Here is a 15,636-nt window from a genome sequence, read left to right as displayed (position 1 = left end):
CGCAGGCCGTCCTTGTCCTTGTTAGCATTGTTAAGCTTCAAACGTTTCAAACTATCCAAGCCGCCTATGATTGACTGAGGTAAACTTGTCGTAGTTAAGAATTTGTCTAGTAAATCTATTTCGGAAGAAACATTTTTATTGGCTTTAGAATTTCAGGAAGGTGTCAAAAGCACTACCAAATTTCTACGGTATTTTTTACTTTTTGCGGGTTCTGTGCCTTATGGGATGACTAAAGAAATTTTGATTGAAAAAACTTTACAATTAAAATTGGATACGCGAGCGAACTAATTTCTTGATTGCATCAACTTAGAAAAATGATATTTAAAGAAAGGATTTTTTGTTTATTTATAGTTGTTAATATATATTTTAAAAAGTTATTTTCAGTTAAAACAAAGTATCAACACTAGGATGGGCCACGTCCTACAATTATTTACACAACTTTACACGACTTTACAAATTAGACACTGTATGGGAAGTGGCCGAAAAAGTGGTCCGATCCGCATCATCTCTAAAAATGTTTGTCCTTGAACCAAAAGAAAAAAGCGAAGTAAATTGAACACAGGAGAACAGAAGGAACAGACGGAGATACAAACTTAAATCGATTCAGAAAGTGGTTCTAAACTACTTGGCATAATAATGAGTCCATCTTAATTTGTTCTGGGTGTTGCCTCCATCCGTACCAACTTGAAATACCCGGTTTAGGTAACAAAACTTTACTCAAACTTTTCAAATATATAAAAAATTAATTAATAATTGGAATGGGAATTGCGAATTTTCGATTTTCGAAATCTCATACTGACTGGCAGTAGGTTGCAATGTTTGTTTAATGTAATCATGTGCTTGAATCTTTCACAAATTAATCAGTCAAACCGGGTCTGCAGTCATTAATGTGATATCCGACGTTCGCTGACTTTTGGACAGAAAAATGAACACAGCTAAACTGACTAAGAATTTTAGGGAAATCGATGCACACACACATATGCAAAAGTAATCCAATAGTAGTAAGACTAAATTATCGTGTTCTACTGCTTTTGTCTTTGCGTTTAATCGCACCGTGCATGCGGCAGACACTTTGGGACTTCCTCATCGGATATTCAAGAGTCGCTGCGCGACCGACCTATTCGTCGTTTGCTTTCGGCCATTCTTCAAACTCAGCGAAGATAATGGCGACTCGAAAAATGAAGAAGTGTTTGTTTCTTTCAAGTCCTGATGAGTTCAGTGTACTTATTTAGACGGTGAATAGCGTAGATTTCAGATGTGTACACAAATATACAGATATGTACATCTTATTATATAACTGTTTTAATTCTATTTCCTGATATTACAAACGAAATGATATAATTAGTATACCTGTCTAGTCGGTAATGTTAAGCTTGAACTTAAAATCTACACACCCATCAATATTCGTAAATAATCATTTAATAAATTTACATTTGTTTACAACGTGGTAATCTCTTAAAATCACTCTTTTTTTTTGTTTTTGTTATTCTTATCTCAACTTTAGTGATTTGTTTTAATTGTTAAAATTAATAGCAGAACGACGCGTATAATACAGGCAATAAAACGATGATGATAAATTTTGTCGGAGATCGTCAGGAAGAGCAATGTCTTCTCCTCTTAAAGCGCATAACTCGAAAAAAAAAAGAAAAAAAATTTATCCTTTAAGCAATATTGGCGAAAAATTATATTATTGTTGTCATTTTAGTAGAACTCGTTGATCGTCTTCATTTCTCTGACCGCTTATAAGCTAATGATGATGACCGTACCGTTCATAGTAAAATCATATGAGCAATCAAAATTTTTATGTTACCAACGCTAAACACTCAAATGGTAATAGCCACAATAAGCAATAATGGTAAAAATCATTTATAAGTACGCAGAGAGTACAAGAGGAGCTATGTATTTATGGCACATAACCGCGTATTCACGTATTTATGTGAAAATGCATACAAGTATCTGTGCGGACTTATCTTGCTTGCTAACTTTTCAGTAATTGTAGTAAAAAAGAAAAAAAGCTGAAAAGTTGATTTAAGGACAAATTTTCAATAAGCACTATCTATTAGGTTGGAGGAAAAGTTTCTCGCGTCTTTCAATAGTTTGAGTTCTTCGAATTATCAGTCAGATGGTTCTGAAAGCGAACGCTTTAGGTATACGGCGATGCTTAGTAAGAATGAAACGGCTTAAGAGGGACGATTATTAAATTGGACAATATGTATGACCGCATAGTAAGTATTTTGATTTTAACGATGCAGCATTCGCTGTAGCTGCAGCCACGTGCTAATCATAATTAAAGTGTGGTCGAGCCTAATTGAAATTGAGTCCAAGTCCGCTGACTTGATAGTCGATTTTCAATAATGATTCATTGCAGTGTTATATTAGAAAGGCATTTACATCTAATAATTGGAAAAGGCGGAAAAGAATTTAACTGCGCTCTCTCCTTCTCTTTCTCTCTTTCTCTCCTCTACTGGATACTTTATTAAATATCTTGACTTAGAGTAAAGCTTTTAAATCTTTTTACAGCTTGATTGAGAACGATTTGTATAATCGTGGAAGAACGTGTTGGCCGTAACTAATAAATAGATTAGATAGATAGTAGAAGATCCGGCGATGCCAAATTTTTACATGTTATAACGCTTACTGCGAGACTGAACGATCTTGGCACATATTCTTATAAAAAAAAATACACACCTGAGTTAAAATTGGGTTGAAAGTATCGATAATTTAAAAGAATAATAATATTTTGATATTATCTTCACTAATAAGAGGTTCTCCATTATCTTCACTAATAAGAGTTTCTCGCCTTTGCGAATAGCCTATGTAATTGTGACTAGAATATTAATCTGCTTACAGCCGTGGAACGCAAAAACATTTAACTTTATGATCCAAAAAAGAAATCGTACTCTATCATATCATATTAGTACCAAACAAACAACTACAACTATTGCAGCAAAGCAAGAAAACCTTTGCATGGAAGACCTTAATTCGGGCTCCTTTCAAACTATATATATCAATGCATTCTTATCGAAATTACTTCTAGGGGAACTGTCGATGTGTAATTAATTTAAATCTGCTGTTCAAGATGCAGCACAATTTTTCCACCAACCTAAGGATTTCCGACACTTGTTGCATTTATACTCTGCTTATCGTACCCTGTTTTCTTAACCAGTGCCACGAAAGACACGAATTCACACTTAAGTAAAAAATACTTTAAAGCACAGTTCAGGCATTTTTAAAACCGTTTCACATCAAATGAGATTCCAATAGTTTCACAAAAAGAAATAATCTTAAAACACCATTGCCTCTAAATTCTTTAATGCTTATAGCTAGAGCGCGGGAATATCCAAGTTTTGTCATTGGCCTTTTAAAATATCTATGAAAAAGATACGTTTCAACGAAAAACATCATGGGCGACAGGTGGAGCCGTACCGCTGCAAGCACACATCGTCCATAGCATCAATTTCATGCCGAAAAAACTCGGTGAATACATTAGCGGTCGAATCAGCAACATTTTTCAAAAACTATAATCCGATTAAACATCCAACCGTTTCAAAGCCCATACTGAACTCGTTCTTACTGAAGAGTACCTTTCGTTAATCTTCCTCGATTTTCGTAGCCAAACGGATAAGAATAAGTTCTTTTACTTTGAATAAATTTGCTTACCAAATTTTAACAGTTTCAAAGTGACTGTATACTGTTCCCGATATCAGGAGAACTCTTTACGCGAAAATTGAAGTGACGTCTTGCGCTTTCGGTCTTCTGTTTGCTAATGAGCATTTAAAGCTGGGATAAAGCGCTGAAATTCAATTCATATACTTGACTACTATCGTTCAATACTAAACGTGACACGTGCTCGCAATAAGAAAAAAAGGAAGAAAGCCACAAAATCGAAGTATTGTTTGCTAATAGCCTTCATAGGAAAGCGGTTATCGATCAAATATACTATTCTGGGCCGTATAGAAGGTTGTGTTAGTAACAAAATTTTTTGCCAACTGAAGAGAAATAAAATTTACGTTGTACTGATTACAGGCATGTCAACGGGACAATTAGAAGATAATCATTACACCCTATACCAATTGCGACACATGGAATGTGTGCAGATCCGGAAAGACTTGAGTTAGACCCATCTTTTATAACACCGATTGATCAGAATCACTTGCTGAATCGTTTTCCTAATCGATCTTAATTTATCTGTCCGTCTATTCGCGTTTTGTTCAACGTAAAACTCGCAATTTTAGAGATATTCCGATGAAACATGGTATGCCGACGGACGGAGCCTTGTTTTGAAACATCTTTGCATCAATAGATCCATTAAGCGAACTGGTGTAGGATATTTAATACTTAACCCATTTTAATGTTTTTTAAATTTATAGCTACGTACATGTGCACGAAGATATAAATAAACTTTCATTATGCTTTTAAGGAGAATTCAGGTGATTTTCAGACTTAGCTGGCGAGAATCAATTCAAGACAACTGGTTCATTCGACCAAAGCACGTTAGTTCACAATTAAAGCGGTTTGCTTATTGTAATGCCACTCTTCTATGAGAGAGAATGCAATTTACGAGGAAGAATTCTCACCTCTCAGAGTCAAGCTATCTATGGGCAGTTTTTGTCTTTAATGCACATCTTCATTTGGCTTGATTACGATGATGGAATTGCACGGACTTATAGGCTTAATTGCGGAAATTACTTTTCAAATTTTTTAAGTTTTTACTGCTATAACATCCGCATTGGTCTCTAAGCCTTTATATTTTACTTAAATATTATTATAAATTTTAAAGCGCTATATAGGTTGGTTGCTCCTTCTGTTAGAGTATGAATTATTTTAGTGCCTGTAAATCTCAATTTAAAAGGTATACATATTTGGTTATCTCACTATACTGCATCTATAGTACATATGCAAACAATCACACTTCGGATGACGAACTGCAAACAAAAAAACCCATTATTTTACGTTTAGCATCTTTGGTGGTGGCCTGCATAATACGCGTACGTATTGACTTGAATTGAATGTATCTACGTATGTTTAGGCACATATATACAAACAACACTTGATCAAGACAAATACACATTATCATTAACAACAACATAATGAAACTATTATTTACTTTGCGCACCCGTCGGCTTTTGGATGTTGTTTTTTTTTTTTTCTTAAATTTATTTATTTATTGTCTCTTTCTTCTTTTAATCACATAACCAACAGAAAACACAAAGGTTTACAAGCGGAATTTTTTTTTGTTTTTGTATTGAAGAGACTCTTGTTAACAAATAAAGAGTTTCGTCCGTTTGGATAAAGAGTGAAAAGATGCTCAAGGAAAATAAACAAATATTTGCTTAGCATTCAAAAGCTAAAGATCAGTATTTACCTAAAAGGTAATGATTTGAAAGCATTTGCCTCATCAAGTGCTCATCATCAATGTAATGGCTATGCCGAACCGACCGTTGTTGCTATTGAAAGTGTCATCGTTGATAAACTATCATAAAGAAAAATACGAACGATCGTTTAAGACTGTAAGGCTGACGTGAACAACACCTAAAATATTAACGCATGATTGTGTACATTAACCTTTAACTCTTTTTAAGTCTTCTTTCATTAAAGTGCAGACTTGAAGAGTTACATATATGCACTTGCTGAAGGGAAGCGATATGCTTTTGCAAAATTGAACACTCAGTGTACGTGGTTGTATGTCTTTCACATTGACATAATTAGGCATTTTAAAGCGACGAAGGGTTCGCGGGGTTCAAATATATTGCGCTAAGGCGCGAAAAACTTGTGTTAATTGCTGACATGATAATGAGCTGAGTAGACTTGAACATTTTTGGTGTCTGCGCTGCACACGTGAATCACGTTTTAGATTAGCATATGCTGCCGCTCGACAATTTATAAATGGTAATTGAATATATACTCAATACATATGAAAATAAATTGCAATTTTTTGTTCTCCTTAACCTGAAGTTTTTTTTTTAACATTGTTGTTGTATTTCCCAGTCAGATCGGGGTCAGTTCAGCTCTATAGTTTTTATCTAAGAGAATAAATTGAAAATTTGCAGCTTTCCGCCTCACTATTTACTAATAAAAACCGACAAATAGAAGAAAAGACAGACGGACGGACATTGCTAAATATATAAATAATTTAGAAAAGAAACAGGAAAGAAAACGCATTATTTATTGTCCAATTGTATATCTGTACTCTTGATATTCAGTGTATTTACTTGAATACTTTTTTTGCTAACTTATAGTCGACAATCCGACTTGAACAACGCTAGCCAAGGGAAACTTGGCAATCTTCGAGATTGACTTAATGGATACTTTACAAGCATTCAAGACTGACCAGAAATAAGTGAACTCTCGAATTGACGCGCCTTAAGCCTAGTATTATTTGTCTACAGAGGCAAATGTTTTCACTAAACTTATATAGTATCGGTTCCGCGTACGCACTGATAGCAGAAAATTTTGCAAAGGAATTATTCCATTTAAATTTTACGCCTTCACCAGGAGTTAAGCACATTTCGCTTTTCTTTTGAGTGAAATTCATTTATTTGCATGTTTAAAATGTTAACAAAAAAAACTATGTCGTAATAGGTTGCCACTCTTTCGTGTCTATCACAACAATCTGTACCGTATCCAATAATTTGTTAAAAGAGAAAACTTTTCAACTTAAGATTAATGAAAAATATCAATGTTTGCAAACAAGCAATAACAAAATTAAAAACTGACATAAAAACTATGGGTAGATATTGAGGTATTTTAGAAAATATCAGCTGTCCACAGAAGAAGACGAAATCATTGAGTCGAGTCATTTTATTTAGAAAAATGACACGTTTTCAACTATCAATTCTGAGGAGGAAAGGAAAACATCATAGCTCATAGCCTTCAGGCTAGTTGCTCTTCACTCATTCAGAAAATCAATTTTACGCTTACGCAGTTATATACCGTATAGCCAACTAAGAAGTTGCAAAACTAATGAATTTTGTTTGCACAGATTTAAAGAAGTGTTTCAGTAACTTTGTTGTTTTCTTTTCCAGAATACTGTTTTCTTTTCATTAGATAACCCAAGCCGTCACAAATTGATTTTGTGAATAACCATTTCTCATGTGTAGTTTGTCATTTTTCCAAAAAACAAAGAATCTTTTTGGCGCAAAAACACTTTGCCTAAAACGTTCACCATCACAGAAGTTATTAATAATAAATAAAATATATATATGTATACGTATATTTGCCTTGAAGTGAATTTTTAATACACTACGTCTAAGATGCGTTCGTGCAGATTTCTTAACCTTTACGCCCAACAGTAGGGAATATGCATAATACATTTGTCTAGTGTTTGTAGAGCATGAAAATGCGCCTTGGAGAACTAATAAACCATATTTGTATGTATGTATATCGAGAGCCTTAAGGTATTCAGATTCCTACGCCTGGCTAACCAGTTATGCGTCCATATTCTCTGTAATCAAGATTAGAGGCTTAACATCTTCACTAGCTATAGCAGGTGCATCAAGTGGTCAGTCCGTAAGGGTATAAGACCGACTGGCATACATTCACTAGGCTGCGGCCACTCCTTACATCTTGTCCTTTTCGCAATTCTAAAGTTTTCAAATTTTTGTATCGTCGTGTGTCTTTCCCTTTTGCTTTAAAACTGCACATATCACCCAAACAGCTGGCCCATAATTATCAAAACGGCATATATATCATATTTAAAAGGAAACTTTGCTCAACTCGAATATATCTTTGTTTTTCTTTTTGCTAATGGAATCATTAGCCGTATGGGCAGCATTTGTATATAAAGTTTTTCTTGAATCGAATAGTTCCTTCGATAATTACGAGCGTGTCTCGTAACTAATAATGCTAGCACTGTGTGCCCATAAAAGTTGCCAGTTGGGCTCAACTTATGCCTATTTTCAAATTCCAGTCATGACATGCATTTAATGATGTATAGGTCAAGTTTTCTTGTTTTCTCTCAATTTTTTCTAATTTGAGAATTGCAGATTACAGATAGACGTAGGGACATCCAGATGAATATAGTATAGGTATAGTCAAATTGACTTGAAATCTTACAATGATTCTGAGTGACTTGTCTTTGAAATGTCCCTAAGGAATGTCACTGTCCACTAAGAGCGAATTGAAAAAAATTAGTTTTGCCCTTAAGAATAACCCATGTGGTGAATATGAAGAAAATGGCACACAATTTTTTCTTCATAAAAGCAGTTAAACTACTGAAATTCATTTAGTCATCTACATTCATAAAACATTTAACATCAATAAACAATGTATGCGGTTTAAATTGAAACGAAAACAAACAAAAAAGAAAAAAAAACTCTTTATTGTTACGAAAACTTTTCAGATTTAAATTAGTTTTTAGCACAACAGGTTTTGCGCTTAAGTCTTTCTGTCACCTTAGAAAATAGATTAAAAATTCTGTGGAATGTAAATAGAAACAAGTCGATATTTACAAATATAATTGAATAACTAAAGATTAGTAACAATTTGAACTAATTAGAGTTGATTAGATTGTTTTCGCGAAGCATCTAACAGAAGTTAAAACTTTTTTTCTATTTATATATAATAAAAACTCTGCCTGCATACTGCATACTAACACCATCAAATTAGTAAAGAGGAAATTTATTTTAACCTGGAAAGCTTGGAAATGTTTTAAGGTTAATAAAGTTGAACTGCATCGACTATCGGATAATAAGCAAAATAAGGCTTATAATAAGATTTACATATGGCCTTGTTAGATATAAAAATAGAATCGAAAGGAAGTTAAGGTAGAAATAATGCTTTGAATTTTAGCGTCCTTCTCTGTCGATTTCCAGAATATGAAAAGTGTTTAATTTTCTAAGATAATTGTGGGATATCTGTGTTATCTGGATCTAAAAGTAATTCTTCTTGACCATCGTTTTTGCCTTACAGATCTATTGAATCAGCACACATGGAAACATGAATCCGAATTTTGCTCCGCTTTATTTTATGCACGTCAGAAAGCCGTCAATTATCACTCCTTTATAAACCATTGCGACTCCCCATGTCTGCTTGAGTCCATTAATGCATCGCAATTTTTATAAAATTTGGGTCGATTAGCCTTGCCATCAATTCTGTAAGATAAACATAAAACACATGACACATTCTCCAACCTACTTGTTCTTCAAATATTTTGAGGGGAAAAGCGTGAAATCGTTGAAGAAATAAAAGAAATCCTATTAACATACTCTAGACGCTTAAGATCTGGCGGAAAATGAATAGTAAAACTTTAAGCTTAACTGTAGAAATGTATGTCGACTTTTGTGTTGTCATGTTTTTCCTCTCATTTGAACCATTATTTACTTAAGTCTATTAGGTGATGTAAGCAGACCCCGTACAAAACGGAATTCAAAACTGTCGAAATACTTACAATCGGCAAGAATTGCGGAATCCGATGAAGATGCTAACACATCTAACTTTTAATGATTTGATTTTGATGCGAAATACACGGCCGGCCGTCTTCTTACTATTACTGCGCTATTTCTTTTCAGTGAATTCAAAGGCAAAGCCTACTATTAAAAATGAAACTAAGGCCAGGGCAGTAACTTCTCAAGGGGAAGTCAAAGGAAATTGTGATTATATGCCTTTAAAGCGAATCCTGGCAATGGTTTGAACGTTAATCTTGTGAAAGTGTGTAAATAACGCAAATGCAACCGGAATACACAGCTTATACATGTAAATACTAGGCTTAATGACAAGATAAGGTGAAGATGAAATATGCCATCAAACTACAAAGTAAAGCATTAGCAAAGTCTATACAACTTAAGCCACGTACACTATGTGTCCCCAATAAAGCTTTTGGCTGCTGATTCGAATCTTAACCTGAATTTGGCCACATAAGGCCTTTAATGCGTGCTTGAACTTTGAACTTAAATTCTTTTGATTACTTTATGGGATCCTTTAAGAATTCTCTTCGTTTTACTTTAAGTTAGGAATTAACAATAACAAAAAAGCTAAGTCAGTCAGTCCTGTTATAAACTTCTGTTATTAACTCTTTCAGCAAAATGCGTATTGCTATACTACGATGTATATCACCGTGACATAGTCAGAAAGGAATTTCATATCTTGGGCAGGAAGAACGCAATGAAGGAATACAATTCAGGGCTGAATTGCGTTGAAGAACTGTGCGTATCGTTTCAGAACTGCAGCAACCGTAATATGAAAGTTTGTAGATTTCTTTATGAACTATGAACTGAAGCAAAGTTTATGCAGAACTTACATCAACAAATATTTTTTCCTATTTTTTGAAAGTTTTCCTTTTTTATATACGGTTTATATGTATGGTTTTATGTTTATATATAGCTTGTTTGGATAAATAAATGAATTTAACATATAAACAATCAACTCTTTTTTTACGCGCTAAATGTGTTGGAAATTCGTGCAAAAAAAAATTGTGTAAAAAATAAATGCGATTTATGGTAAATTCAAAATTAGAATAAAAAAAAACGTTTTTTTTTGGGTTCGTGTTGGAACAGTAAATTCTTGTAAAAACAGTGTATTTGCTCCCTTGGTGAACCGTGTTATCGTGAAAAAAGAGCGTGTAAAAGAAGAATTGGATGTATTCCCGCGATTTTCATGAGTGCGATATCGTGGTATGATTCGTTACAAAGACATGGAAAGTTTTTCAAAGAATAATTAAACATCACCTTTCGTTTCGCACAAATATGCTTTACGTTATTATACGAGAAAAGAAATATACTATTGACTTCTGGATCATTGCAGTTGGACTAAAGAATTTACAGTCCTTGCATGTAAGGCTATTGTGCTTTGAGATTTGAATTCGCGACCATTGATTTTTTAGTCGAGATCCTCGAAGTTTTTCTTTCCTGGCAAAAGTTTAATACGAACGTACACTAGTTTAAGTCTGCCGTCAAGCTATAGGTATACTTTATAAATTGGCCGATCTGTACATTTATGCGTTATACACAGCATCAGCCTAAGAAGGCAACAAAAGCTACAGTGATGCCACTTAAGTAGCATAGCGATTACGATTCTTTAAGGTTAAGGTTGCTCTTGGCAAATTTGCATAAAATTTACATTCCAATATGATAAAGTTACGCAGGTGTTAGTGTATATATATATATACATATGTTTTTGAAAATTTTAATTTAATTTATGTATTTTTTCCATTATAACATAAAATTACATATGAAATCTTGCACACATATACAGATACATACATATGCATATGGCGGCAAAATTTCTTTTAGAATTATAAGTCGATAAATCACAAGCAATTTTACATACAAGAAAATATATGTACTGTGTGCGTGTGTACACCGTAAACATGCTTATACGTATGTACGTATGTAAATGCGAATTTATCAAAACTGGTACTCAAATTAAAAGAAACCATAAGATGCAGTATTTTTTTTTTTTATTTTTCTTTTTGGTTTATCGAAATTCATTTAACGAGTGAATTTACTTTTACCACGCCTCAAGTGTGTTAATGAATGTTCAGCAAGAGTGAGGGAGTAGGCTATATAGATACAACAATAGCCCTACATACATCTGACTAACAAAAGAGATATGTATACATGTATTTATATACAGAGTTATGTATACATGTATATATATATATATATAAATGTACATGTGCTTACAATGAAACTTGTTACGGAAAGAAAGATCCCAACAGACCAATACAAGAGGATAAAAAAAAGCATTGCTTGTACCCACGTTCGTATATAGTTTCATACATAAATATATAGGGATGTGTATGCACGTGTGCCCATCTTGTTATTACTACAGATATATAAAAACTTGTTTACTTACATTTGTAAAGTTGTACTACGCACACATACATATGTACATATATATATATTTGTATATATATAAATATTTATGTATATATGCACATATATATATATATGTATATATGGGAAGTTCGAAAAGAAATTTTTCATAATATATAGAAAATTATGTTTTACATACGGATTCATATATAAGCATATATATATAAGCATATCAAAGACTGATTTTTTTTTTGTTTCTTTTCGTTTTTCTTTGTTTTTTTGCTATTCTTTTAGCGATGCAAAGATAAATTGGATATATTAGCCATATCGGTTATAAATCAATGGCCAACGACTCGTTTAAGAGTAATTGAAAGCTGGGATGAAGATGGCGAATACTTGCACGGTAAAAACTCTTTACACTATGAGGGACGAGCTGTAGATATAACGACAGATGATCGTGATACTAGCAAATATGGTATGTTGGCACGTTTAGCTGTAGAGGCCGGCTTCGATTGGGTCTATTATGAAAATCGTGATTATATACACTGCTCTGTCAAATCAGGTAAGTGCATGAAACTCATACGCGTTTATCAATTAAAATAAAAAAAACATAATAAGAGATTTTTCGCTTGGAACATAGTGTTGATAATGAATATACCTGATGTGATAATACCTGAATCGTAGGAAGTCAAGTTGAACATGGTTTAGAGTATCTTTAAAAGTCTTCACATCCTTGCAATTGACGCAAAAATTTGAGGCAAATACGGATAAGCGAAAGTTAGGCAAATACTGTCCCGCACGTCGGTTATAAAACCGCTACGATTCCCAACATACCGTAAAATATGTTCTTAGTTTAATCTTGACAAATTTTTCTCAGTAATGCGCTTGTGATCTTTTGCATTAAATTTACAGACGGCCCCGATAAACATTTTTATTTTGTTGTAGATCGTTCGATAAAATGAATCGGACTTCTATTGATGGTTTTATAATGCTTGTCAGTCTTCAATACAAAATTCTACTTTCGATGAAAACCGTACAATTCCTTCTTTCCTTAAGATCATCTTATCTGTAGGGAAAAAGCGCTAACCCTGCTTGTTTTCGCTTAAAAATCTCAACGCACACTTGAAATGTTTTTTTGTAAGTAAAAATATTAAATTGTAATTACCTTTATCGAACAGATTTTACCATTGTCCTCTCTATACGAGCGGGGTGCAATGTAGAGCTTTTCGTTTAACGCATACATATTTTGGGCCAATTAAGGGCAATTTTTAAACTTCCTTCAAAAAGCAATGCTTGTTTTAAATTTCAATTCTACGTCAATTTTTGGAATGAGGGGACTGCCGGACTGACTAAATCATGACTAAATCAATTCAGAATAAAGAATATTTGCCTTTTGAACCTTTTAACGCACATTGCTGAACCTTAGCAATCCAAGAATACGTGATAGACACGTCGACATCCCTTCTTGCGGGATATAAAGAATAAATGTTTACACGAATTTAAATTTATATGCCTCCATTGTGAATCGAAACGAGTTCAAGCTATTTCACAGCGGTCATAAAACGTATACACGTATGCAAAATAGATAGAAAAAGAATCTTTTAGAATCAATTAGAACGGCATAGCGTGCTAAACGTCTTTGCAAGGCCAAGCAAGAATTAAGGAGCAGAGTAGTTCACGGGCAGGTTTCACTCATTTACTTCATGTGCTAGATGGACTTTTTGATAAACCTAACTGGCCTTGAAGTATTTGAACAGCAATAAGTAATTATTGATGATGAGTAAATATCTAACGGTAATAGTGCCGGAGGAAGGAAAACGGGTCTGAAAGAAACCTAGCAAGCTTTTAAATGATCTTTGCACAATATTCTTAGAGTGGTGAGATCTCGTGGCTATTTATTAACCCGATAGCAATTGAGGGAACACGGTTGACTGATTATCGCCGAATTTATTGAATCTCTGTGTAGCTGGAATTCTTTGAAAACGAATAGTAAAGAGAAATGAATAAACGAATGATGTGAAAACTACATTTTACAATTTTTCTTTAAGCAGAAACCACAAAAATTTTATAGCAAGAAAAGGTGGAAGAGAATCGTTAAACAAAACAATACTTATGCGATTGCATATAATTTGAAACGCTCAATATTTTTTCGGCAACCTGCTATATATATATGCATAATTTCTCACACATGTACATGTAGACAAAACAATTTGCTTTCCTATTCGCCTGTCAAGTCAAATTGACACTTCTCGTAAACGAAAGCTTCCTGAGAAATGACACTAACTGAGTGCAATTTGCATTCGTTCTATGGAAACATTCTTTTTAAAGCATTCTTTGCCTTCTTCGTTTCTTTTTTTTTTTTTTTTTTTTTTTTTTTTTTAAAAAAATATAACGGTTAGGTAATCGACTTAGCAGCTCGTTTAGTATAAGTGTTCATATGTAACGAACGACTATTGCTTACATTCTATCGTATTTTCAGAATCAGAACTATCTTGCGGTTCCTTTTCTTCTTTTTTTTTGTCCGGTTAAATAAAATCAAATTAGAAACGGTCGAATCATAAAACATTCATTCAAATGGTCTAAACAGAAAGACAACAACACCAACGGAAATTATTTTAAAATAACTCAACAAACTCGATACAAAATGTTTTTTTTTTTCTTTTTCATTCTCATGTCTTTTCTAACCGGTAGACACAAGCAAACATACTTATGCGCTGCTTGCATGTGTAAAAGTATACGCATACTTATGGTGTAGTACGTATATGTGTGTGCATAAAAAAAAGAACATGCATAGGTAGGTGAAAACAAAAACCGGCTTTAATGTTAAGTTAACCGCAGTATTGTTTATAAGAATGTTGTTGTTTTGACATGTTTAGGTTTGTGCCTGTCAAATTAAACGAATTGATGATACGACACCCAATGAGTTTCTCATGGTTTAGTAGTATATATATATATGGGATGGAAATATGGGATGCGTACATACATATACTTACTTATATACAAATATTGATATAAATATAGATTAAATATCTATATATATATAAGAATTGATCTATCTATATATAACATTTTAGTGTATATATAAAGAGAGACAGAAAAAAAAAAAATATATATATATATATATATATGTACACATATATAAGTATATATATATATATATATATATATATATTTACAACCCAACTAAAGTATATGTATGGATACGCTATCCAACCCATCTAGCATCTCCCAATCCTATAAACTGGTCCAACGTATACCATAAGAATCATTAAGAAGCTGCTTGTATCAACGGATCACAAAAGAGGGAAATGTATTTAAAATTGAAGCTTTTTCCATCAATAGTGTACAAGTATTGTAAATGTTTTTAACCGCAAAAGACATAAAAAAGTGTTTTTATGCTCTCAGGCAACAAAATCACCATTTTAGCAACATGTACCATTTAAAATATCAAAAAAAGCAACAACAACAAAAACCAAATACCTGTTTCCCCAGAAAATGGTATAAAAAAAAAAAAACACAAGCTTCCCATTCGTATCGGGCAAATAACAACAAAGTTAATGAAATTCTGCCAGAAGTCTTACGAAGCAGCCAAGATGATCTACCACGCGAATAACCAACCACAACACATTAAAAATCAAATCTTCAAACAAAAAAGAAAGAAAACAAAAAAAAAGATAGTTTAGTAGCACGCAACAACCTTTCTGTGCTATAGTTATCAAATCTCCATTTATAAGTTTTGCCTTAAAGTGATGAGTTTTGCATTAAAAAGAAATTTCGCTCAAAATTTTATTTATATTTTACGAGTAAACTAACGTCATCGGTACGTTCGTAGTGAAGTCCATTCATTGACGCTACATGATGATGGAGTGCTGTGATTGACTGA

At 33.2% G+C, this 15,636-nt stretch overlaps 1 protein-coding gene across 1 annotated transcript in view; it reads left to right on the top strand.

Moving 5' to 3' along the window:
- The window catches only part of LOC119640819 (protein hedgehog), a 37,189-nt gene that overhangs the window by 16,170 nt on the left and 5,383 nt on the right, over window positions 1-15,636 (top strand). Inside the window, exon 2 of the mRNA XM_038039069.1 lies at window positions 12,048-12,315. Within this exon, the coding sequence (XP_037894997.1) occupies window positions 12,048-12,315 (268 nt within the window). The remainder of the gene's footprint in view (window positions 1-12,047; window positions 12,316-15,636) is intronic.

The sequence above is a fragment of the Glossina fuscipes genome, unplaced genomic scaffold (assembly GCF_014805625.2).
Source record: "Glossina fuscipes isolate IAEA_lab_2018 unplaced genomic scaffold, Yale_Gfus_2 128, whole genome shotgun sequence".
Classification (NCBI taxonomy): domain Eukaryota; kingdom Metazoa; phylum Arthropoda; class Insecta; order Diptera; family Glossinidae; genus Glossina; species Glossina fuscipes.
This window is presented reverse-complemented; position numbering and strand designations above follow the sequence as displayed.